Source organism: Bos indicus x Bos taurus, chromosome 1 (genome assembly GCF_003369695.1).
Source record: "Bos indicus x Bos taurus breed Angus x Brahman F1 hybrid chromosome 1, Bos_hybrid_MaternalHap_v2.0, whole genome shotgun sequence".
Lineage (NCBI taxonomy): Eukaryota > Metazoa > Chordata > Mammalia > Artiodactyla > Bovidae > Bos > Bos indicus x Bos taurus.
Window position 1 is genome coordinate 68,615,482 of NC_040076.1, and position 27,204 is coordinate 68,642,685.

General features: G+C 41.3%; 1 protein-coding gene across 23 annotated transcripts in view; it reads left to right on the forward strand.

Annotated features, from left to right (window-relative positions):
* Positions 1 to 27,204, forward strand: part of KALRN (kalirin RhoGEF kinase) — a 692,612-nt gene that overhangs the window by 444,884 nt on the left and 220,524 nt on the right. For all 23 annotated transcript variants that reach the window (XM_027536336.1, XM_027536351.1, XM_027536368.1 and 20 more), the window contains exons 23-28: positions 378 to 496; positions 3,278 to 3,344; positions 3,908 to 4,017; positions 18,441 to 18,510; positions 21,066 to 21,155; positions 25,539 to 25,631. In XM_027536336.1, coding sequence (XP_027392137.1) covers positions 378 to 496; positions 3,278 to 3,344; positions 3,908 to 4,017; positions 18,441 to 18,510; positions 21,066 to 21,155; positions 25,539 to 25,631 — 549 coding nt within the window. The remainder of the gene's footprint in view (positions 1 to 377; positions 497 to 3,277; positions 3,345 to 3,907; positions 4,018 to 18,440; positions 18,511 to 21,065; positions 21,156 to 25,538; positions 25,632 to 27,204) is intronic.

The following is a 27,204-nucleotide window of genomic DNA, read 5'->3' on the forward strand; positions in this document are numbered from 1 at the left end:
TCTGTTTCACATCTGTTTTAATGGTTAATAGTCAACCTTGGACCAGTGTGTGTGTGTAGATCCAAACAGAGCCAAAGTCCTTGGAGAAATAGGACACTAGTTATCAAGTGTGGTCATTCTTTCCCTTTGTTGTAGATATTAGTCCTGAACATTTGACTTGGACATTTTATATTTTCTTATTTGAAAAAACATTATGAAAACGTTTTTGAAGAATTATGAAGAAGAGTGCTTGTGGGTGGCAGTTGCTGGGATTCCCCATCTTCTTATCCTTCTCCATTACATCTTTCTCTGTTTTTCCTGTCCCCTGCCTCCCCTAACTGTTGAGGTGCTTTCCCAGAACATCTCCAAGGTGACCTCTGTGATCTGTGTGTGTGTAGGATAACAAGGACCTGGAGCTGGACATCATCCCAGCAAGCCTTTCAGATCGTGAGGTCAAGCTCCGGGATGCCAACCACGAGGTCAATGAAGAGAAGCGGAAATCAGCCAGGAAAAAAGAGTATGTTTATGTGTGCATGTGGGCAGGGGTTGGGGGCAGTTTCCGCTTGACTGGCAGGTTCCTCATAGCCGTGCTTGGTTTTCACTGCCACCCATCACTTTAGACTAGCGGATGTGTCCTCATGACCACCTACAGAGGTTGGGATGGACAGACGGGATGCTTCCACCCACATTTCACACTAACCAAGAACTGTAGGGCATTGGAGAGAAGAAACAATGAACCAAGTCAACTTTACAAACCAAGTCTTGCCACTCTGCTTCCTTTACATCAGTGTTACACAGTTACATACAGCCAGAGATATGCACACACTTTATGAAGAGCATTTTGACAGAGTCCTTTCAGGTAATGCTGGAAAAAAGTGTGTGCTAAGATTAAGAAGTCTTCTGTAGTTGATTTTATCAAAATAAACTAGGACCACAGGTCCCTTAGAGCTGAAGAAATTCAAGGTGGTCTGTGAAGTCAGAGCTTGTGTTTCATCTGGGAGTGTAGTAGTTTGTTTGGGCTGCTGTAACAAAGTATGATGAAGTAGATGCTTTTAACAATAGGAATGTATCATCTCACAGTTCTGAAGGCGAGAAGTCTGAAAGTACAGTGTTGTCTGGGTTGGTTCCTTCTGCGGGCTGAGAGGGAAGCCTCTGCTCCAGGCCATTCTCCTGCCACATTGATGGCTGTCTTCATGTGCACTTGGCATCCTCCCTGAACACAGGCCTGTGTCCAGATTTCCCCCCCTTTTAGGGATACTAATCATTTTGGAATGGGGGCCCAGCCTATGCCAGTATGACCTCATCTTAACTAACTGCATCTGCAATGACTCTATTTCTAAATAAGTGCCACATCCTAAGGTACCGGGAGTTGGGACACAACATATGCATTTTAGGGGAGACACAATTCAACCCATAACAGGGAGGAAAATGAGGAGAGAGTGTGAGGACAGATCTTCCTGCTGGCTCTCTCTGGGTCTCCAAATCGCCAGAGGATGGTAAAGGTGAATGGAAAGTAAAAGAAAATGGGGTAGAAGGTAGTGGAGCTATATTATGAAGAAAAACAGGAAAAACTGCAGGAAGTAGAAGGAGAAAAAAGGAGAAGATAGAAGCTTGCCAGAATCCAAGGCAGTAAAATCAAAGACAGCTTTTCAAAGCACGTGGGGTTACGTTCCTTCTGATCTTCCTTCTTTGCTTTTTCACCAAGCACTGACAGTGTTCTGGGAACTGTGCTCACGTGAGCTTGTTTAATCCTTGCAGCGGCCCTCTGTGATCAGCTGTGTTACAGCTGAGTAGTCTGGGGCTTGGAGAAGCAAGAGCTGCCTCTAGGAAACAGCAGTCATGATTCAGTTCCTGTTTGTCTGACTTCAAAGCTCACGGACTTTCCATCTACCAATAGAGCAAGAATAGTAAGAGTGTGGCTTATTAACTCCTCCAAAAGGGAATTTTTATACTTTAATGGAAAGGCCACTACTAGAACAGTGTATTGCTTTAAAAAAACAAAAATACCATGAAGATAAAGGTCCAGGAGAAGATGCCTCTTATTTTGACATTTCTTGTGAAATTCCCAATAGGGAACACTCTGTGGATAATCTATCTCTAAATTTTTATCTGATGTGACACGTTATAAATAGGAATTTTTATTATAAAGTACCATGAAAACAGTGACGTAGAAAATCTAAAATAAATGTATAAAAATAGACTTTGTGCTAAATTAGATATTATTGCACATCACATGCCAGCTAGGAAGGACCATTTATAATACAAATTTGTGAAAGACGTGGGTACACCACAGTGAAGCCCCACGTCTTTAAGTTTAATGTCTGCCCAGGGGCACTGTGTTATTTAGGAGTCGGGGAGAAAGGAGCCCTGCCCTTGCAAATGTGTGGCATAGGCTTCTCTTTTCGGGAGAGTGAAGAGCAGTCACTTAACATTGTTAGCTTGTCCTGTGGTTGGGATCACCCACTCAGCCTCAGGCACAGTAGTTTGCAATGTAAAATAGTCCCTTTGGAGGCCAGAGGTCAGCATACTATGGCCTACAGGCCACCCCTGGCCCACCACCCGTTTTAAATAGGCAATAAACTAAAAATTATTTTCTACATTTTTAAATGATGACAACTATCAAAACAAGAATATTTTGTTACATAAAAATTAGATGAAATTATTTTCTGTTCATAAATAATTTTATTGGAACACAGCCAGACTTATTTCTTTTTAACGTATGTCTGTGGCTTCTTTCACATCCAACAACAGAGCTGAGTGCTTGTGACAGAGACTGAGTGACCCACAAGTGGTTACTCTCTGGTTCATTACAGAAAACAGTTTGCTACCCTTTCTGACTTTTAAACCTGGTTTAACCTGTGGAACTGTGAACCATTTTGGTGTAAGTCAGCAATTCTACTGAGCAGGAATCAGCATTCTGGGAGCTACACTAAGAGAAATGTAGGAAGCTGAGTTGGTGTCTAGTTGGTGAGAGTGAGTGTGAGCGGTGCTGCAGGCTTGTGCCCACACACACACGTGCAACTGAGAGCACACAAATATCAGCACAGAATCACAACATGGTAGACCTGGGGCAGAAAGGAGGGGAGTAAGTATGGAACTTGCTGAGCACAAGCGTACTGAAGGGACACAACGCAAATGCTCAGAGTGAGAGGGGCTCAGAGGAAGAGATTTATGTTAATCAAGTAGAAATAAAGGACATTCAAGAATGTGATAAATGCTTGGGGTGGGGGCAGTGAAGTTTGAAAGAAGGGATGTGTTCTCTCTCTAACCAACTAAAAGCCTGTTTGTTTCCTTCTAGATTCATTATGGCAGAATTGCTCCAGACAGAGAAGGCTTATGTGAGGGACTTACATGAGTGCTTAGAGGTAAGTCTTGTGGTCATCAGTTCTCAGCTGTGTTAGAAAATGATTTCCTTGCCACATCTGGTACTGGAGAGGAGCTCAGTACTCTGTCTTATCCCAGAGCTTGAAGAATGAAAAACCAGCCAGAAGACTTCTTTCCCCAAGTCAGTAATAATTGCATGAGAATTAAAAGTGCTTTGGAAAACAAACTTTTCTGAGATTGGAACTAGACCCAGCAAAAGAAAGCATGTAAGGAAAATGAATTCAAAATAAAATACATGACATAGTCAATGAACTTAAGTCTGAAAAGCTACATCTCCCCGCTGATGCACAGTCAAACTCAAAGCATGTTTAATAAATAAAAGTATGGAGTTTGTGCTGTTGCTGGGATGAATTTCCTTAACAGCAGATCAAGATAATAGAACATTCAGGTTTTCTTTCTTTTCATTCTGCTTATTTACCATCTCACTTTTTAAGCTCTACATGCATCCCTAGTCTGACCCTTACCCCACAAGTTTTTAAGGCCTATTTTGCATGTATTTCACATGGCAATGCTTGCCAATGATGGAACTGTTGCTGTCTTACAGACCTACCTGTGGGAAATGACCAGTGGTGTGGAGGAGATCCCCCCTGGGATCCTTAATAAGGAGCATATCATCTTTGGCAACATCCAGGAGATCTACGATTTTCATAACAAGTAGGTTGGTGGTGGAGGGTTTCAGTGGAGTACACTTAGGGCCATAAATACCCAACAGCACGGCTTCCCAACAAGTGGACCAAAGTTGACTGGGAATTCTCTCCCAGTAAAGTAGTGCCTGTTAAATCTCTAAGTCAATGGCTGTCAGACTTCTTTCTCACTCACCCCTCTTTCTCCACAGTGGTCCAAAATTCCTAATGGAGAGTGAGGTCAAATGTTCAGCAGTATCCTGACTAACCTAACTGCCAGTATCCTCAGACTGAATCAAAATAATAGGCAGGCTTGAGGAAGTAAAAGTAGCTTTTCTTTATTAAAACTCTGGGTAATCCTGACATTAGAATTCATCTGAGGTTAACCATCCTACTTTGCAGGCCTTAGGTTTCAAGTTCCACTGATGTTTTCTTTTGACCTAAATATTCCCTTCATCCCTAACTACCTCATCATCCCCACCCTCAACCAAAACAATAGATTGATAGATACCTAATCAAATTATCTAATTGAATATATTTCTTGAGAGTTTATAGGGGAGAACATCAATCAACCCTCTATGTTTTGTTGAAATAAGTAGAATCATAGAGCCCTAAAACTTCACAACTCATTTCTTCCAGCTCCCAATCTGATTTAAACATCTTTTCCATAGCATACTAAACATATTCAATCGTTAACAAAGGGTCAGCAAGAACACTGGTTGGTTAGATGACATATCCAGCTATGGAAATAACTCAGTTTCCAATGTACAAATGGAGGGAACCTTGAGAAATAATGTTGACAAAAAGTCCTAGAGCTCTCTCAGGACCCTGTTGCAAAGGAGGGCTAACGTAGAGGTTCAGAGTTGTAGGATACAGTGTAGAAGAAGTCCTAGGGTCGGGCTAGTTAAGGCTTTGACTCAATGAAGTTGTCATGCTGGAGATGAAACTGCCAGGGCACCAGGGTGGCAGTCCCCTGAGCCAAGACTCCAGAGCAGCACTGTGCCATAGAGCCGTCAGTAGGTGGTAATGTTTTGTGTCTGTGATGTCCATTACCATAGCCACTGGCTGTGTGTGCTTAGTGAACACGTGATGTGTGATTATGCAACTGAGAGCTGCGTTTTCAACTTTGTTTAATAAATGTAGGTGACAAGTGGCTACTCTGTGGCACGGCCCAGCTCTAGAGAATGAGACCTCATTCTTTGCTAAGAATGACCAAAGGCAAGTGTGTGTGTCCAGTTGCTCAGCAGTGTCTGACACTTTGCAACTCCATGGACTCTAGCCCACCAGGCTCCTCTGTCCATGGGATTTTCCAGGCAAGAATACTGGAGTGGGTTGCTATTTCCTCCTCCAGGGGATCTTCCCAGCCCAAGGATCAAACACGCATCTCCTGCACTGCAGGCGGATTCTTACTGAGCCACCTGGCGAGTAATAGTTGGATATAAAAGGATGCTGAGCTCTAAAAGGTCTGAAAAGCAGGTGAAGAGGCAGTCCTCTCATCAACACCTGATGATTAATCCCCTGTAAAGTCATCAAATGGCATTAGTTTAAAGGAAACATAAAATATGTAGCTCCCCTATCCGATTATGAAAGCAGTAAGCTCCAGGGTGAAAATACCTTCTGACTCTCTGGAGTACTTGATAAAAGTTTCTAGTCTTTTTTTAATCCAAATTTTTATACTCTCTATATTTTTTGTCTGGAAATCTCCAGCGACAGCAATATTTTCTCTTCATGTCTATTTAATAAGATCCCAATAAAGCCATTCTTGACCACTGACCCCACATTCCATCATCTGAGCTCAGTTGAGTATTATCCCATCTCCCTAGATATTTGGGAAGATATCAGCCTAGAAAGCAGTAAGTCATGTTACTTTTCTTATCTGATTTATGATCTCTGGGATTTAGTCAGAAGTTTCACTTTGCTCACATTCTTACCAAATTGGCAAGGTATAGAAATACAGAGATCACTATACGCACTTCATGTGAGCCTTGTTTTTGCCAAATCAGTGTATAAGGGGAAAGACTCTTCGTTTCAAAATTGACCAATTGTAACAGAATATCTGGGCTTCCCTGATGGCTCAGTGTTGAAAGAATCCACTTGCCATACAGGAGACATGGGTTCAATCCCTGGGTTGGAAAGATCCCCTGGAGAAGGACATGGCAACCCACTCCATGTTTGGAACACTCCATGTTCCCCATTCTTGCCTGGGAAATCCCATGGACAGATAAGCCTTGTGGGCTATGGTCCATGGGGTCATAAAGAGTTGGGCACAATTTAACAACTAAATAACAACAGACTATCTAGCATAACCTTGCCTTATTGTGGTTTAAAGGTATCAATCCAGTAAATCAAGGCAAGCTGTTTGGTAGTCTATTTAAAAAGTAGCTGAAGATCTACCTAACAGTTACAAAATAGAGTTCTAAGAACTCCATAAAATAAAAAGTCAAATTAAGCCATAGGAATATCGCATTTTGTAGAGGAATAAATTCAGTGATTAAGAACACAGCTACCCCAAAAATGTTACCTATTTATTAACATCATAAGAAACAAGAAGAAAATAAAAACCAGCCTCTGACCAACCAAAAGAAATAGCATAAAGATAAAGTTCTTATCTTTCCAGAGGAACTCCTTCTTGTCTCCCATAAAACTCTCTCTATTTCTTGGTCAGATTGTTTCCAGGCCCATAGCAATTTAGAAGCATCAAATAAGAATCAAGAATTTGAGCAAGTAGCTTGGTATCAGTACGTGACAGGAAAGAAAGAGAAACTTTCAAAAAAGAGTCAAAAGAACCCAAAAGATCAAGGTGGTCAAGACCTATTCTCCATTGGTACAGATGATCCTATGTCCCAGTATAACCCAGTATAGGGCCCAACAGAACCACTGTATTATGATACAGCGTAATAATATATTATTATATTAGTAATAGCTAATAATGAACCATTGGCATATCCTGCATGAAAAAGCAAGGAACTTGTAATGCATTTAGAAAGCTATCCACCAAAAGATGTTTTAAATAGTCCACAATTTAGGGGAACATGCAAAAAAATCAAGCTGTTTATTAATTCCCAGTAGGATCTAGAAGACTTAAGGCTTTATTTACTCTACTCATAATATGTGCTTTCTTCTCATGTCATACAAAATTTGACTAATGTAGAAAGTATAACCCTCTAAAATCTCTAACGAATAATATTAAAAATGGCAATTAAGCCAACTTTGAAAATGCAGAAATTGTGCACTCCATAAGAGGTCATATCTTTCACTGCATAACCCCAATACTTGGCACACAGTAAACATTAAGTGAGTGTTTGTTGGGTGGATGAATGTATGGATGGGCTAAAAATAGAATTAAAATTTGCAGACTTATGGCTAATGCCATTCAAGTCATAATTCTCTCTTTTGTTTATGAAAATCTCAAGATACGGAAAATCATTATTTTTCTTCACCACTGTCAGAACCTTCTAGACAAGCAAAACATTTGCATGTCTAAATGAAAGAGTTTCCTGGGTACTTCTTATTGGGAAGACCAGGCAATTGTCCAAACTCTAGTTTGCTCTTTAGGAATACTTTTCTGAAATGGTCACTTTTTAACCTAAACATATCAAAAGGTTCTTTTTAACCCCAGTTGCTTGCATCTTTTCAAATTTATAATTAAGTGCTATCTGACAGAGAAACAGACTCCTCTGATTTCTAGTGCATAGCTCAGGTTCTGTGCATCTTCTCTAGAGAGAGAGTGAGGGAAAGAGATTGGGAGGGAGGAAGACTGGAGACAGAGAGACTGAGAGGCAGAGGGACTGAGATGGACGCGGCCTGCATAACCACATCAGCTGAGGCGCTAGGAAATTAGCATCTAGACCAAAGGTGAATGTGTTAAACGACTCGGCTAGTTAATATCGATCCTTCTAAATGATGTCACTTTGAAAAATGACAGTCAAGATTGGTTTTGTGTGTGTGTGACCTTCCTGTAGGAGCTTTGTCTCTGTAGGTGTTGAATGGAGAAGTTCCATTCAATACCTAAATTCTGAGCTTTGTCTCTGTAGGTATTGAATGGAGAAGTTCCATTCAGTACCAAAATTTTGTAAAGAAGAACAATTCATATATGTAGAATTTAACAGTTACAAGTAGTGATGTTAACACACATTGGAGGTTTAAGTGGAGTGATACTTGGTTTTTACCCTCTGCTCTCCCTATGTTGATTCTGCATCTCATATCTATGGAACTAGATCCAAAGACCATGGCACTTATCTACTCAAAACCTAGATCTATTTTTTGCATTTTGTTAAGCATTCTGGGAGTACTCAGGAAAGGTAATAAATGCCATACATAGATCTCCCCAATGGTGGTGGTTTTATTAATGCTCTCTCCCCACTTTGACTGGCCTACAGCTTGCAATGTGGGAAAATTATTCATTTTCGATTTGCCTTGTATTTGATTTTCAGCTTCAGTAAGGACAGCAGTTTGTTTAAAATGCTCATCCTCTTTGGTTAAATCTGAACTTAATTTTTCCCTTTCAGTTTTTGGAGATATGGCCATATGTGAGTCTGGGCAATAACATTTTTTAAAAATCTCTGTTGTCAGGGATCAGAAGGTCTTCCTGAGCATCAAGCATAATTGTCTCCACTGACAGATAAGGGCCCTGAGACCCAGAGAAGGCCCAGTGACTTGCACATTTTGTGACATCTTCCCATTGAACAATTAGGCATAGATTCCAGGGGCTGGGGCGGTCCCTTTCTCCTCTCCACAGACCATGGCTGGCACTGCCAAGTCTGGTTGCTTTGGTTCATATCTAACCAGCTTCAATGTGCATCCTCAAATCTCAGGAACACTTCAACCCATTTCTTCCATAGGTATGTCATCCAGGTCACACACCCTTACAATAATGGCCTGAAATGAAGAAGTCTGGGAGTGAGTCTCCATCCTGGGTCAAGGGTGGGGGAAGGTGAAGCCGTCACACTCCCAGTGGACTGTGTCTTGTCACGTCTGCTCCTGTGAGACTGAGGCACAAGAAGGGCAAGGTGGTGGGTGGAGGGGGTGCAAGGCAGGAGTGGTGGCGACCAGAGTGTGGAGGAAGGGAGGAGAGACAGACTGAGTGGGAAAGTGGGATAGAACACCTGGATAGAGGAGAAGTGAGGACAGTGGATATCAAGGGAAAGAAGAGATGGGGAGAAGAAGGGAGAGAGGAAGGGAGAGTGGGCAGTACTAGAGGAGGCAGTATAGAGAGGGGGAGAGTGAGATGGAAGGGGAGAGATGGATGAAAAAGAGCTAGCCCTCCCTGTCTCCTATGGTAGGCAGGAGAGTCAGTTAAGTGTTTTTCAAACATTTTGTATTATGAGCCAAAGAAAAATTATATATCCTGTCCTGATATGCACATGCTTTATATATTATATATAATAGGAAAATTAAATCCTGCAAAATGATACCCTCACCATGTGTGATGAGCTCTGATATTTTGGATTAGGTTCTGTTCTCCTTCCTCTTTAATGCTGGTTTCCACCCTCTAAATTGATTCTACAACCCCGTGGAATGCAGAGGGTGGATCTGTAGCTACAAGGTGAGGCACTGGCTCCCCCAAGTGGAGAGAGAAGGGGTGTGCAGGCCACAGCCTCATCTAAAGGCCCCTCTGCCAGGGGGCAGCTGCTTTCCCTGCTTGGCCTCTCCTTCTCCCTCCTGTACTCACGCACTTTGGTTGTATTCTCTGCTTTCTGTGCTTCTTTCCCACACCAGGAAAATCTTGTTCTATTCTACTCTCTTGTTTCATAGAAACTGGAACTTACAAAGGTTCGTGACCTGCTCAAACTGAGTAACACAGCCAAAGAATCCACGTCTTCATGACTCCCTATTTTCACACTGTCATTTTCTTAATATTCAAATGTCAAGCAGAGAGGAAGGGGACATCCTAGTGTGTTTTTTCTTGGGCCCTAAATTTATACTCTGAGAGATAACTGTGAGCCTTACACACTTATCAGTAGGGCCTTAAAAAATTATAGCTGCGATTTTGTTGCTGTTTTTTTTTTTTCCAGTGCTACTTTTATAAATATGGGGGAGTACCCAAAGACAAACAAAGTCTAAACATTCATTTTGGTGTGTCAAAGTCATGTTCATTTCAGTTGTACACACTAACTTCTTGGTGTCCATGCCTAGCTACTAAACAGCCTGTCTGTCAATGGCCTATGAATAACATTAAATGCAAGATTAGTTGTTTATATTTTACTTTAACATTAAACTTATGTTTGTGCAGTACTGTTTGATTCATCTAATCACAAAAGTTAAATTTAGGAAATATTAGCAAAACATATTCAACAGGTAGCACTGCCGTGAGGTAAGCTGCTGCTTGAGGTTTAAGGTGAGGGTGGGGGGTATACTGAGTAAGAGTCCAGCCGTGTGCACCTTTCCCTCTCCACCTCTAACCTCAGCAGAAGTTTCTGCTGTGAAATAAAGAGAGAGCCTGGTGATTGTCATGGCTCAGCCCAGATGATCAAACTGTGCTGAGCAAAGACTTCTATGAGCCATCTGGCACCTTCCCTGGGGTGCACACAACCCTCCAGTAGTTTAACAGCTGCTCAGTGTGCTAACCAGCTGTCCTGGCCTGCAGTCCAGAACCTCTTCCATGCTGGGCTCTGGGTCTATCTGGTCACTAATGGGTCCCTTAGAAATGATCTCTAGCTCCTCTTGTATGCAGAAGCATAAGGGGCAGTGTCCTGGGCTGCCTGCAATAAGCCTGATCCTCTCTCCCCAGCCTGCCTCCAGCTTTATTTGTTTATGTCTCCTTGTTGTTCTACTTTTCTCTTGTTACCACTGTGACCCTGCTTCATTCCCCTTCTCACCAACAAGTGTATATGCCCATGCCTGAGAGCATGCACAAACAAGGCCATCGCATGTATTCCCCTTTAAATTCAAGCTGTACCCTTGATGTGAAGGTCCTCAGTGAAGGACACACTCCTCTAGAAGCAGTAAGACTATAGACCAAATTTACCTTTGGCAAAAATAAGTTTCAGAATGGCCCAGGGTGCCTTTGGAATGGTACTGTTTTCATAGTGCTTATGGCACCCCACTCCAGTACTCTTGCCTGGAAAATCCCATGGATGGAGGAGCCTGGTGGGCTGCAGTCCATGGGGTCTCTGAGGGTCGGACACGACTGAGCGACTTCACTTTCACTTTTCACTTTCATGCGTGGGAGAAGGAAATGGCAACCCACTCCAGTTTTCTTGCCTTGAGAATCCCAGGGACAGGGGAGCCTGGTGGGCTGCCGTGTGACTCTATGGGGTCGCACAGAGTCAGACACGACTGAAGTGACTTAGCAGCAGCAGCAATGACAAAGCTCACAAAGTTTTTCTGTCAATAATGCTGGTGGCTTTATTTCCCAGGATCCCATCCAAAGCCGGAGGGAAGCATTTTCCTCATAAAGTAACTGCATAATGTATTGCATCACAATAATTTGATAGAGTAATAGCATTGCTTAGATCTTGACATTTCTTTTTTATTGAAGTGTAGTTGTTGTACACTAAGTATGATGTGCTGTGCTTAGTCACTCAGTCGTGTCTGATTCTGCGACTCCAAGGACTGTAGCCCGCCAGGCTCCTCTGTCCATGGGGATTCTCCAGGCAAGAATACTGAAGTGGGTCTCCATGCCCTCCTCCAGGGGATCTTCCCAACCTAGGTACTGAACCCAGGTCTCCCACATTGCAGGTGGATTCTTTACCATTTGAGCCACCAGGGAAGCCCCACTATGTACAATACAGGTGTACAATAGAGTAATTCACAATTTTAAAGGTTATATTCCATTTAAGATACTGACTGTATCCCTTGTGTTATACAGTATATCCTTGTAGCTTATTTTATTTTATACCTGATAGTTGTAACTTTTAATCCCCTACCCCTGTATTGCCCCTCCCACTTCTCTTGCCCCACTGGTAACCATTAGTTTGTTCTCTGTATCTGTGAGCGTGCTTCTTTTTTGTTATGTTCATAAGTCTGTTGTATTTTTTAAATTCTGCAAAAAAAAAAAAAATACAGTATTTGAATCTTGACATTTCGTTAAAAGTTTTACTCATTTCTGAAAGAACCCCAGATATTCACACAAGCACCTAAACTTCTTGCTTTGCTCATTCTCCCATGATTTATTACACATAATTATTGAAGTGGTAAAGACCAAGATGTTGCTATAGAACAGCTGAGGAGGAATGTCCCATCATTTGTGAAAAGTGTTGTGACTTCTTGTGCTTTAATTTAAACTCATCACGTCTATTTGAAGTAGGTAGAATTATACTGATCAAGTGTACATAACCTGTCGTCTTCATAAGTTTCAAATTAAAAAGCAAAATAGAGTTTAATACTGCTACTGGTCTTCAACAATTACTTGAGATGGTAGTGCACAACTTACTCAAAGTTATGAATCGATATGCCCATCACAGGATAGCTTGTTTAATTCCTACCCTTTTTATTTAAAAATTAAACCATGTAGAGTGGATGTAGGATCTGCCAGCTGGAAGCACACTGGAAAGGGCAGTCAGTTCAGTCGCTCAGCCGTGTCCGACTCTTTGTGACCCCATGGACTGCAGCATGCCAGGCCTCCCTGTCCATCACCAACTCCCAGAGCTTACTCACACTCATGTCCATAGAGTTGGTGATGCCATCCAATCATCTCATCCTCCGTCGTCCCCTTCTCCTCCCGCCTTCGATCTTTCCCAGCATCAGGGTCTTTTCCAATGAGTCAGCTCTTCGCATCAAGTGGCCAAAGTGTTGGAGTTTCAGCTTCAGCAGCAGTCCTTCTGATGAATATTCAGGACTGATTTCCTTTAGGATAGCTGGTTGGATCTCCTTGCAGTCCAAGGGACTCTCAAGAGTCTTCTCCAACACCACAGTTCAAAAGCATCAATTCTTCAGCGTTCAGCCTTCTTTATAGTCCAACTCTCACATCCATACATGACTACTGGAAAAACCATAGCTTTGACTAGACGGACATTTATTAACAAAGTAATGTCTCTGCTTTTTAATATGCTGTGTAGGTTGGTCATAGCTTTTCTTCCAAGTAGCAAGCATCTTTTAATTTCATGGCTGCAGTCACCATCTGCAGTGATTTTGGAGCCCCAAAAAATTACTTTCAAAAGCTGATCTATGGACTGGATGCATTAAAATCACCCACGGAGTTTTGCTAAATGATACAGATGCTCATCAGATCCTAACCCAGAGGACAGTGCACAGGCAGGAGCAGGGATCACTAAGTGTTCCCTGAGACAAAGTCTGATACTTTCCCCAAAAGTGTTCCATTTGCAAAGAAGTTTGGGAAGCATTGCATACTCTACTTATTTCAGAGATATAATGTACCTCATCATATTATAGGATTTTGAAAGTCCCTTCATAAACAAACCAATTTAACCCAGAATTTCCAAGCTTAAATGATATGTGACCTTGAAATCCAATTTTTACATAACCCCAATCAAGATTTTTCCCAGGATATGGTTTTCAGAGAAGACAATCTACTATAGATTTTTACCAGGGGCAGGGTGGGAAAAGCTCCCTGGGGATAAGTCTCCAGGAGTGGAGCTTATTAAAATTGGGAGGCACTGATCCTTAAAAACTAATTTAGTGCCTACTGTACACCAGGTATTGCTTTGGGTTTTTTATCTACATGAGTTTATTAAATCCTCGCAACACGAGGTTGTTTAAAATTGAGAAAAATGGTACTTTGTAAGACCCCCTACTGACAACTGTGACTAGATGTGAACTCTGGTTCTTTTATTTGAGCTTGGTTTGGGGAGGAAAGGAAAGTGAGGCCTTGGATTAGTAGAAGAGTGGGCTAGTGGCAGTTGCTGTTAAAACCTTCATTTTCCAGAAAGGCATTAATTCTAGAAATGATATGCTATGTACTTAATTCATTTTAAAGCGCTTTCATTTCTTGAGAATTTTTGGAGTATCCTCCCATAGGCAGCTACTGTCACCAAAAATTGCTATTACTCTCTTCAGCCTCTAGATCAATTATCAACTCTGTGGGCATAATTACCATTTTTTACTTAAAGTTAACCTTAAGTGACCAAGTCACTGACCTTTGGTCATAAGTTAAGGAAAGAGGGAAGCTCTCCCTGAGTCGTCAGAGTCCTTGCAACTTCTAAAACAAGGATACAATTTTATATCTTCTATGGAATGTCATGATCCAGGCTATTGTATCATTTCCTTGGTCACTCTTAATAGAGAAGAACCTGTATACCATAGTGGTCAGAGTGAGGGGACTGGAGCGAGAGCCCAAAAGTGGGCAAGTGGAAGTTTCCTACACCCAGGAGCATTTATCCTAGGCGCCTGGGGCTCCAGGTTCTCCTCCTTCTCTTTTGTTCCGAGTGCTCTTCTGTGCTTACTCCTCTTCTCTTTAAAGCGGTTCATTTCCTTTTACCAGTCCTTGTCCTAGAGTAGCTCTTCCCCGACTCACCAAGCCATTCCAGCCCTAACTCCCAGGTCCTGTTCAGCCCATCACATCTCAGAGCTGAATCTCTATCCATTGTCTTCACTGAGATTATCCTGAAGGCCAATATGAGAAACAGCCATAAAGACTATCTCAACACCTGAAAAAATACCTGTGAAGATTTTGTACCTTATGTTGTTTAGTGTTCTCATGGAAAACACCCACACAATACATGTCCTTTAGAATTTAGTTCCAGAAATAAAAATTATAGTATATTAAAAATAGATGAATGTTTTAATATGTTGTTATGTATGTGGTGATGATCCAGATTGCTTCTCTTTGCAACAACAAAAAAAAAACATGTTTTCTTCTTGTCCTTGTAAAAAAATTTGATCCTCACTTGCAGCATTATATAATATTTTTCTATTTCTAATTTAGAATTCATATTAAATACATGTGGGTCACCTGCAGTTCTTCTAAAAGTAGCAGTAAATATGATACTTTATTGATTTTTGAGCACTGCATATTTGCATTTTGTAAGCCCAAATTGCATTGTAATCACTGCTGTTCAGTGATTCAAATCAGGATACTCCAGAATTCAGGGGAAAGATGATTATCATTAAATGGATACTGCTAGGAGTCTTCAAACATTTTCAACTGACTTACTACTGAAGTAATACTTATTTGTAGTAGAAAATTTCAATGGCAGATGGACAAAAAATATCATCTATGATTCTATAAACAGAGAAGGCAATGGCACCCCACTCCAGTACTCTTGCCTGGAAAATCCCATGGACAGAGGAGCCTGGTAGGCTGCTGTCTGTGGGGTCGCTAAGAGTCGGACATGGCTGAGCGACTTCACTTTCACTTTTCACTTTCATGCATTGGAGAAGGAAATGGCAACCCACTCCAGTGTTCTTCCCTGAAGAATCCCAGGGACGGGGGAGCCTGGTGGGCTGCCGTCTATGGGGTCGCACAGAGTTGGACACGACTGAAGTGACTCAGCAGCATGATTCTATAAATCATTGGCATTTTGGCCTTACAAATATGGCTTGCCAAACATTTTTTAATTGCACATATATATTTCTTTAAACCAAAACCAAATCATTCTATGTCATTGAAAACAGAACACAGATAACAGGTGTGTGTGTGTGTGTGTGTGTGTGTGTGTGTGTGTGTGTGTAGGATGGCTCCTTTTCTCCACATCCTTGCCAACATTTGTTATTTGTGTTCCTTTTGGTGATAGCCATTCTGACTAGTGTGAGATGATGCTTCATTGTGGTTTTAATTTGCATTTATCTGATGATTAATGATGATTAATGATGTTGAAACATCTTATCATGTGCCTGTTAGCGATCTGGATGTCTTCCTGGGAGAAAAAGTCCATTCAGGTCTTCTGCCCATTTTTAAATCGCGTTGTTTTTTGTTGTTGTTGTTGTTGTTGTTTTTATTGGAGGATAATGCTTTACAATATTGTGGTGGTCTCTGCCATACATCAGTGCAAATCAGTCATATTATATATCTGCTCCCTCTTAAGCCTCCGTCCCCTCCTCATCCCAGCCCTCTCGGTTGTCACAGAGCACGCAGCTGGGCTCCCTGTGCTACACGGCAGCTTCCTGCTAGCTGTCTGTTGTAGACACAATGGTGCATATGTGTCAGTGCTGCTGTCTCAGCTTGTCCCACCCTCTCCTTCCCCCACTGTGTGCACCAGACCATTCTCAGTGTCTGCGTCTCCATTTCTTCTCTGTAAATAGGTTCATCAGTACTATTTTCTGGACCCCATTTATATGCATTAATACACGATATTTCTTTCTCTTTCTGACTTCTTCACTCGGTATAACAGGCTCTAGGTTTATCCACGTCACTACAACTGACTCAAATGTGTTCCTTTTTATGGCTGAGTAATATTCCATTGTATCTATGCACCACAGCTTCTTTATCCATTCATCTGTCGATGGACATCTAGGTTGCTTCCATGTCCTGGCTATTGTAAATAGTGCTGCAATGAACATTGGGGTGCATGTATCTTTTAGAATTGTGGTTTTCTCAAGGTTTATGCCCAGTAGTTAGATTGCTGGGTGATATGGTAGTTTTATTCCTAGTTTTTTAAGTAATCTCTGTAATGTTCTCCATAGTGGCTGTAGCAATTTACATTCCCAGCAACAGTGCAGTAGGGTTCCCTTTTCTTCACATCCTCTCCAGCATTTATTGTTTGTAGTATTTTGGTCATTCTGATTGGTGTGAGGTGATACCTCAGTGTACCTTTGATTTGCATTTCTCTAATAATGAGTGATGTTGAGTATCTTTTCATGTGTTTATTGGCCATCCGTATGTCTTTGGAGAAATGTCTGTTTAGATCTTCTGCCCATTGTTTGATCGCATTGTTAGTTTTTCTGATATTGAACTATATGAGCTGCTTATATATTTTGGAATTAATCCTTTGTTAGTTGCTTCATTTGCAGTTGTATGAGCTATTTATATATGTTGGATAGTAACCTTGTATTGCTTACATCATTTGCAAGTGTTTTCTCCTGTTCAGTAGGTTGACTTTTTGTTTTGGGAAGACTTTCTTTTTAACCACTTTATTGAAGTACGATTGGTGTAAGAATTTGTACATATTTAATATCACAAAAACACTGGTGCATTTGGGGATAATTATATACCCATGAAACTATCACCACCATCAAGGCCATAGACATATTTATCACCTCCCAAAGTTTTCTTTTCTATTGTTGTATAACAACACTTAACAAAAGGTCCATCTTCTTTGCAAATTTTAAGTATGTGATGCAATAATCTTAGCTATTGATATTATGCTATATAGTAGATCTCCAGAATTAATCTTGCAAAACTAAAATTATACACTTTAACCATTAGTTTCTTGGGTCGGAAATAACAGTATATATATCCCCTACTTAGACAAAAGGCAGAATATTAGGTACATTCTTCTACATCTTGCCTTTTTTACTTAACAGCTTGCCCTGGAGCTCTTCCATGTAAAAACCTACAAAGTTTTGCCATTTCCTATAGCCATATAGTATATGGTTCTATGGATGTACTATGGTTTACTTTGTCATCTATACACTGCCTTTTGCTATTATGAAGAGTGCCATGGTGAATATGCATATGTATACTTCATTTTGCATGTGTGTGACTACAACTATAGCACATTTTCCAAAATTAAAATTGCGGAGGCAAAGATAAGTACTTTTTTACTTTGATAGGTATTGTCAAATTGACCTGTAAAGATTATACCATCGTCCATCATTGTCAGAATGTTTCCCTACAACCTCATAATTACTTGTAACACTTTGTCTGATTTTTAAAAAGAAAATGCCATTCTAATGATTCTGGCTTATTTGAGCTTGTATTCTCTGAGCTCAAACCAACTGTTTAATGTATGAATTTGAAGTTGGTGTGGTCAGCTCTTTATTATTTATTAACATAAAAAGGAGCCATACCGTAGATATTCACAATGGCAGAAAATTCGGTAGTAATTCAATTCAGCTTTGAAATGTATTATGACATTTTCCCCATTAAATTTTCTTTCCTAACAGTGTCAGCAACAGGAAGCATTAACTCAGTTTTTAGCACAAACTGGGTACTGACGGAAGAAAGTGAAAAATTGGAAAGAAGTCAGTATAGGATTCGGAATTTTTCCACCTTACCTCTGGGATCATAGATAGTATTATTTTGGTCTTTTGATACCTATATCTATATATTTTCAAGTGTTGCAACATGCTCAGACTACTTGTATTAAAAAATAGAGTCATAGTTACCATTGAAATGCCCAACACAAGTATCATATTCCATCATTTTCAGCCTGAGAAGTGTAAACCTTTAAGGGAAACAATTAAGTAGCACTAATTAATCAATTAATTTAAAATGTAATGAAATTAGTTCCAACATATTTTAAATTGCTCCTTACCGCACATCACTTAGAAAGTGGAGAAGGCATATGTAAATAATGGAGTTGATGAGATTGGGTTGGCCTCAGTGTGAGCCTCTGGTGGGGAGGGGTCCAACAGTACAGAATGTCTGATTTCAGCCTTTCTCCCTCCCTGCAGCATCTTCCTCAAAGAACTGGAGAAGTATGAGCAGCTGCCTGAGGATGTGGGACACTGCTTTGTTACTTGGGTAACCTACTGACCTTCTCCTCCTACGATCCCATGTTTTCCAGGGGTACAGGTGATACCAGATGGCATCACTGTTCAGTGCCTGACTGATGATTGGTGTCACTGACATTCTAACACAGGACCAGGGGCTGTAGAGAAGATCCATGAGTAGATCTGAAAGAAAGCAGTCTATCACTGAGCACCAGAGCCCTCCTTGGGAAAGGTCCTTAGATGTTGTGTCTGATATCTACCTTAAAAAACTTTCAAAAACTGAAATGTCAGGAGATTGAAATAAGACCACCACCCCTGGTAGAAGAACTGTTCCAGCTCCATCCACGAGTTATTTTTAACAGGATGAGGGAATTAGAACTTTAGAAGTCCACCAAGCCATTGTTCACATTTTCTTCCTTAGTAAGAGAACAGACTCCTTGGTTATCCATCCCAATTCTGACCTACAGGATGTATACGTAGTCATTCTCTTTCTTGGAGCTGTTGTCATGGGCCAAGTAAATGGGCTGAATGTTCCAGGTTTTAATTATATACATGGAAACACTAGTCTCTGTTAGTATCTCCACGCCCTATTATCCTGAGTTCAGGCTCGTGGTATGTGTACCAACACCTCCAGGGAAGCCCACCTAGTACAATAAGTGCAACTAAACACGGAAATCTTTCCCCAGGGCCAGGAGTTCTAAATATTCAACAATTAACTAATTAGAACTACTACTCAAAACAGGCTAATTACTTTTCCAATGTCTTCACAATTCAGAGAGTTTACGCTCTTAACAGCCCTATGGAATAGGCAGGGCTGCGGTTATGTTTTATATTTTATAGATGGAAAGATCTCAGAGGACCTGGGATGTTGAATAGTCCATTGACATATAATTAATATCACAGTTTATCCTGCAACTCTAGACTTGAGTTGCCTCCTTTTTCTGAAACTGTAACATTTACTTCCTGGCCTGGTCTCTTAAGGAAGTCTCAGACTACCATTTTATTTTGTGCTAATACATTTTCCACCTCTAAATACATGAGCCCATGCACAGTTCACATTATTGCTAACAATAGAAAAAATGAAACTGACCATTAAGTGAAAGAATTTTTTTTTGGTATCTTGTTTCATACATTTTGTGGATTTGCCTTTCAATCAACCATAAGTATGATTTATTAGCATCTCTTAGGGATGATGAATGCCTCCTAAATAGTACATAAAAGTGGTTTCAGAAAACCTTTAGTATACAATATGCTCATTTTGCCAAGAATTATCTCAAAGTGATTTCTTAAGTCTTATCACCTTAATGTATGACTATAATGCAGGAGTAAAGGGTAGAAAGAGTTGCCATAACGGCAAGAGTTATGACCAAGAAGCCTCAAGTCAACTTGCCTGGGCTCCACTGCTTTCTGAATTTAAAGTGACCTACATTGTGGACTTCTCATGTGGCTCAATGGTAAAGAATCTGCCTGCCAATGCAGGAGACACAGGTTTGGTCCCTGGGTCAGGAAGATGCCCTGGAGAAAAAGAAATGGCAACCCACTCCAATATTCTTGCCTGGAAAATCCCATGGATAGAGGAGCCTGGCAGGCTAGAGTCCATGGGGTCACAAAAGTCAAACATGACTTAGCGACTAAACAACAGCAACCAACCTCATGCCACTATTTTCATACCTGTTAAGTGGGTTGATAATAAAAGAACTCATCACATAGGGTTCTCATAAGGATCAAATGAGTTAGTATGTATAGAGTACTTGGGAAAGTAAGTGCTGGCATAAGTGAAACCTGCTATAATTAGCACTTAGTTAGGCTTCTTTTTTAGAAGAGGACATCCCCAATGTTATACAGGCTTTGGGATGGGGAGTACTTCACAGCTGGGAAAAGTGCTTGGTGGCCAAAGTACACATAACTTTCCCAGTGGAAAGGCTGTGAAGCACAAACCCAGGAGATGTCAAAGACATAAGAAATGAATTTTTACCGAGCCATACAATTCTTGACTTGAAGAAGCAATCTGTTTGGGATTCACTGTTTAGGATTCACTTAGGACCCCCCAAGGGTCACCCTGCTTTCGTTTTCCCCCATCATTGCTTCTGGCACATGTGGGATGGTGGCACAGTTGCTTGACATGCCCTAGAAACTGCCCCCATGGGGAGATTTAGAGTACAAGCAGATCTCTTGCTGAGATTACACTTCATTTTCATTCTTTGACTTTTCGTTTTTAAAGCAAATGCTATCATTTTTCAAGATGGGAAGCAAATTATAGGTAACACTAGAAGCGGGATACTCTCTCAATAAATTCTGTCCAGCTTCAGGACATATTATGATTTGTAAATTGATTTTTCTAATTCTATCTAGTACAGACTAGTTTTTAAATGAACTCTCTTTCAGTGAGCTCTCTTCCCCTGCTGATAAGAAAAAAGCACCCCAAGTTTATTAGGGTAGCACAGGCCTAAAGAGCCCAGGGCATTTGCCACAGGGTTGTCTGTACCAGGCAATATCTAAGGGCTTAACTGCACAGCACTTGATGGCACGGTAAACAGAAGGGAACAACTAATGGATGCTGATCTATTATTATCTTTGTTTTTTTAGGCAGACAAATTTCAGATGTACGTCACCTACTGTAAAAACAAGCCTGATTCCAACCAGCTGATCCTGGAGCATGCAGGCACCTTCTTTGATGTAAGCTGTGAACTTCCATTCTTGAGCCACTGACAAGCAGGTGGAATGCTGTTCTACTTTGAGATTATGGGTTTCTAACTATCCTTTGTTCCTCATTTTTCTTTACTGGCCCCCCCGCAATCCTCTCTCTCATGGATAAAACATGGAAAAAGCCAAAACCACTGTTTATCTTTTGTTTTGGGTTTCCCTGGTGGCTCAATAGTAAAGAACCCATGTGCCAAGCAGAAGACACAGGTTTGATTCCCTGAGTCAGGAAGATCCCCTAGAGAAGAAAATGGTAACTCACTCCAGTATTAACTCACTCCAGTATTCTTGCCTAGGAAATCCCATGGACAGAGGAAACTGGCGGGCTACAGTTCATGGGGTTGCAAAAGAGTTGGACACGACTCATAAATAACAAAACAACAATGTTGTGTTTTATTTCATCCCATCTCAAGTGCTGTGGTTTCTGATAAGGCACATTTGCCTGCATATCTCAACATCATGGAGTTGCAAAGAGTCAGACATAAGTGAGCAGCTAAGCACACAACACCAAATCTAGCTAGCCATAAATCTCATGTGTAGAAGAGGTGTACTAGGATGCAGGTGCCAATTAAGATGTTCCATTTCTACCGCGCGCGTGTGTGTGTGTGTGTGCGCAATGCTTAGTCGCTCAGTCATGTCCAACTCTTTGTGACCCCATGGACAGTAGCCCTCCTGTCTCTCTCCATAGGATTCTCCAGACAAGAATACTGGAGTGGGTTGCCGTGCCCTCCTCCAGGGGATCTTCCCATCCCGGGGATTGAACCCAGGTCTCCCACATTGCAGGCAGATTCTTTATCATCTGAGCCACCTCTATAGCTCCTCAAATGCAGGACTTCTCAAAGTGTGGTCTCAGCTCAGCTACATCGTTATCACCTGAGAACTTATTAGAAATGCCTATTTTTGGACACTGCTCCAGATCTATTGAATCAGAATCCCCAGGGCTGGAATGAAACAATCTTGAGTTTTAAGGAGCCCTTCAGGTGACTCTGATGCCCACTCAAGTTTGAGAATCACTAACTACTCTAATACAGTTGTTTCAACCTTGACTGCACCTTGGAATCACCTTAGAGCTATGAAAAATACTGGTTCCAGTCCCAGCCCTGATTGTGTTATGATCAGCCTAGATTTGGCCTGGGCATTGAGATTTTTAAACATTTCCAGGTGAGAGTAACGTGCAGCCAGGGTCGAGCACTTGTTCTGTAGTGGAAGCCAAGAGGAGATTCAGAGCTGATGCACCTTGTCAGGGCCTCTGGTTTTGGGTGAGCACAGTCCTGTTGGCAAATGATGTGTATATGATACTAGTCCCCAGAGAGTGACTTACTGGCTATAACATGAACAGAATCAAATGGATCACTGTAGGATGCATGGAAAGAACAAGGGAGAAGAAAGAAATGAGAATAAAAAAGTGAAGTTCAATGAGAGATAGGTGATAGCAATGATGGCCATTCTGACAGTCATAGCAGAAGTAACAAACACTTGAAATTCAGAAAATTTTAAATGTCCATCAGTCTAACTTTCTGCCTACTCATTCCTTCTCTAAATATTTGAATGTCTACTGTAAGCAAGATAATGTGCCAGGTCCCATGGGGTCACAGACATTCAAACATGGTTCCCATACTCAAGTTTACAAAATAATCCTTCTCTGAGCATCTTTCTAGCCTTACCTGCTGTAACAGAAATGATTCTACAAGTGTCTTGTTGCTCAGTGAAGGAATAATACTTGAATGGGTGAAAACCAGACAAGAAAAAACAGACATGATTTTTAAAGATGGAGTATTACTATGGAAATGGTCCCAAAGTGAAATTTGTGAGGTTTTGTTTAAACTGAAAACTCAAGAAAAGCACTTCTCTGACTTGGTATCAGAAGTTATTGGGTATCATTTTAGATGCCCTTTACTCCTATTCTCTCTCCTTAATAATGTGTTTCTCTTAATATATTTCTGGTTTTTTATCAATAGTATCTAGAAGAGTCTTTTTGAAGTTTTAAATGTACTGTGTCCTGTCTTCCACTTCACATTTTTCTGAACGTACATATCCTGTGCTCTGAGTAGGCTGCAGACTCATCTGCCTCCTTATCTTTGCACACACTATTCTCACTGCCTAAGATAGACCGTGAGCCCTTTGCACACACTGCACACAGGCACACATAGACACCCTTAGAAGTCTTCCTATCCTTAAACGGTCACAGTCATGTGTTGCTTCCTACGTGAATCCTTGCCTTTCTCTTTATGTGCAGTATACTTTGTCTCTTTATGGCATTTGTAACCATCTGCCTTTTGAAGGTTACAAATGCCATACTATGCCTTTTGTGAGCTCCTGAGAAGGTTGACTCATGGTTTGCCTGGTTCATTTTTCACATGTTACAGTGTCTGGTGCTAATCTGCATTTTCCTCTCATCCTATATTCCTCATATTCCTGTTTCTAGCCAATTTCTAGGCTTTGATTTATAAGTTGGACATACCCCAAATTTTACACCCTACCCCCCGTTTCTAATATCATGCCTAATAAGCCTGTACATTAGTTGGGGAGGCCAATGCAAGACAGAAAACCAGTCCAGTAGAAGTTCCTGGAGCTTGGCCTAGAGGTGGGGAGAGAGGGCAGCAAATTCTCCTGATGGTTCCCTAAACGTTCCAGAAAGCATCATCTTTGTAGCTTTTTCCCTCCCATCAGAAGAGTTTCCCTAAATGCTATACTTAGAGACCATCTACTTTAGGCCCTCCTTCCATCAGAGATTAAAACCCCAATAAAGACAGCTCTGTTATCCATTACTGTAAAGAAAGCACAGAAAATTCAAGCACCAGAAAGGCCCACACATTGACATGATCCAGCATTTTCTACACCAGACGTAGGAGCTGTGAGGCGGTGATGACTGGTACCCTGTTGATTACTGAGCTTGGTTGGCTGACCCAGCCACTGGACACCACCCCTTCCTTCCTCTCCACATGAAGCCTTCCCAGAACTCGGCATCTTGTTAGAGAGGGAAGCCAGTCAAAGTGCCTTATTGCCTGAGCTCTCCTGCCAAAGCCCCAGATAAGCTCAAAATGTTAATTTGCCCATATAGGGTCAGGCTGCCAGCTGTTTTGCCCATTTTCCTTGAACAAGTCCTGATATAAACACACAAGTTTAGGGAAGAGGCAAATGAGTGAGAAAATTGCCACCTTCTGGGATAGCTGGAGGAAAATGGAATGATTTATGACTATTATTATTCCCTTTGCTTCACCTTCCTTCATGGCCCGTAACAAGTCCTACTTTATCGAGGTTTAAAATGTTTCTTGTAATTCTCCCGATGCTTTGTGCTCACTAACCTTCATTTATGGCAAGCCCCCACATTACACACCTGCAGACATAGACGTATGTAGAGGGTACGGTTTGTTTTAGTACCTTCGCAGACATGTGCAGCCATCCTCACAGTCAATTTTAGAGCGTGTTCATCACCTCATAAGGCATCCCCACACACTCCACCTTATCCTCCCTACACCCCCAGCTCTGAGCAACTGACAATCTATTTTCCATCTCTATAGATTTCCTCTTCTGGACATTTCATTTAAAAATGGAATGATAGGTGTTCTTTTGTGACTGACTTCTTTCACTTAGCATAATGCTTTCAAAGTTCATCTATGTTGTAGCATGTCTCAGTATTTCATTCTGTTTTATGGCCAAAAAAATACTCTGTTGTATGACTATAATACATTTTGTTTTTTCACTCATCAGTTGATGGACATTTGGGTTATGCCCACCTTTTCACTACTCTTAATAAAATAATACTACTATGAATATTTTGCAGCAGTTTTTTGCGGACATATGTTTTGATTTCTCTTGGGTATATACCCAGGAATGGAATTGTTGGATTGATGGTAATTCTATTTTTACACACTTAGATTTCTGCAATAATCTCTGGACTAGTCTCTGTGTCTCTTTGCCAATCTCTACTCTCTGTGTTGCTATTAGGCTTATATGAGTCTTTCTGAAACATTGTTTTCACCATGTTTTTCTTCTATATAAGATCTGCGAAACTTGACCCTTGAAAAACTCACCATCAAACCCTAATTCATCCTTTTAGCTCTACGCCATCAATGACCCATGTACATCTCGCTTATCTAACTGTATTTTCACTTGTTCCAGAATCTAGGTGTAAGCCTCTCTACTGCTCAGGCACTCATTATCATCTAAAGACACAGTGATGATTTCCTATGTGTTTTGGTTTATACATTTTCCCTTTTTTCCCCTTCCAAGAATAGTTTCTAATCATTTTGTACCTTTTTCTTTTCTCCTCTCTCCTTAACCCTGCCCACCTCCTCCCAGAACACATATGTGCACATGTCCCACCGTGTCTAACAGTGTCCATTTTCATCCCTGTAGGAGATACAGCAGCGGCATGGTCTGGCCAACTCCATTTCTTCCTACCTAATTAAGCCTGTCCAGAGGATTACCAAGTACCAGCTGCTCCTGAAGGTACCTCCCCCCTCTATGTCACCCTGACCACACTGCCAACCAGGTCCAAGGAATCCTAGCTTTGCCCAGGTATGGGAAAGCTTCTACCTGAAGACCTTTCATCTGCCTAGAGCAGAACTTCAGCAATGAGCCCACGCTGCCATTGCTGGCTCCAGACTGCATGTTCTATCCTATGAAATCTCACATGCTTATTTTGTGGGAAAGAGGAGAAATGGAAGCAGGGATGGATTGTGATTGTTTTCATATCCACCACTGCACATCTCCTAGTGACTGCCACCCCAGACAGTGGTGGGTACACAGAGACTCTCCCGTCCTTCCCTTCTGGGCAGATTCCTCCTGGTGGCCCTTGCTTGGTAGGATCCAGGATCAAGGTCTTAGGGTCAGTGCCAGCATGGGCAGTGGAGGCCCAGGGCAGCACCTATCATTGCCTTTATCTCTGTTTGTCTAGACTAGGAGATTTTAAAGAGGAAATAGTTTGAAAGTACATACAAAGACACAATGACAACTTGTATCTGTAGGCTCCTACGTGTTACGGGTTCTTCTAGAGCCAACCAGGAGATATGTTTTTTCTCCCAATCCTTTTCTTTAAGAGTCAAATCATCAAATTATATAAAATACTATGTGATTTGGGCTGATTCTTCTCAGAGAAGAATACACTAACAGTCTGAAAATGTGACACTTCTCAAAGAAAGCCTGGGAAGTCTATATCTTAGGCAGTTATATAACTGTATCTACATTAACTCTTAATATGTAAGGGTGGAGTTTTCCCTAAGTTTGACTATATTTCTGGTCACTTCTCAAATGCAAAAAAAGGATTGTGAGAAGCATGTCGTAAGTAGTATAGTTCTGGAGAAACTCTGATGAAATTCAGTTCTATGAGATGCTTGCTGAACCTCACATTTCCTAGCTGCTTCAGTAAACCTGAAAACCAGTCTTGTTTCAAATCTAGATTCTAGTCATGTTGAAGTGCGCCCGCCTTTCCTGTCTGTGGGGTCCTACTGACTTACCACTTGTAGTTCTGTGATGAGAAGAGTGGGGGCAGCAGTGAGCCACGTCCCAACCTCTCTTCTCTCTTCTGGGTTAGGACTGGGTCTTATGTCATCCTTATTTTTCAGCCCTGTCCTTCAAACCTTCACCTTCCTCAACTTCAGGACTTCACTTCCAGGCACTCCAGCCTGCCAACCCTTCAGAAAATGACTTAGAGAATCACCACAGGGCATCCATGCCTTTGGCCTTTACTGAGGACTAGTGTCAGAAATAACTATGTGCAGACCATCACAGCTGTTCGGGTAGAACTTTGAAGATGCCATTCTGTTTTTGAAGTTTCTTATATAAAGACTCACAAAAATTCTCCCAAGATCTCAGCGTAGGGCATGGATATTCTTTCCTGAAAAATTGGTGTGCCAGACAGTCAGTCAGTTCAGTCACTCCATCGTGTCCAACTCTTTGTGACCCCATGGACTGCATCATGCCAGGCTTCCCTGTCCGTCACCAACCCCTGGAGTTTACTCAAACTCATGCCCATGAGTCGGTGATGCCATCTAACTATCTCATCCTCAGTTGTCCCCTTCTC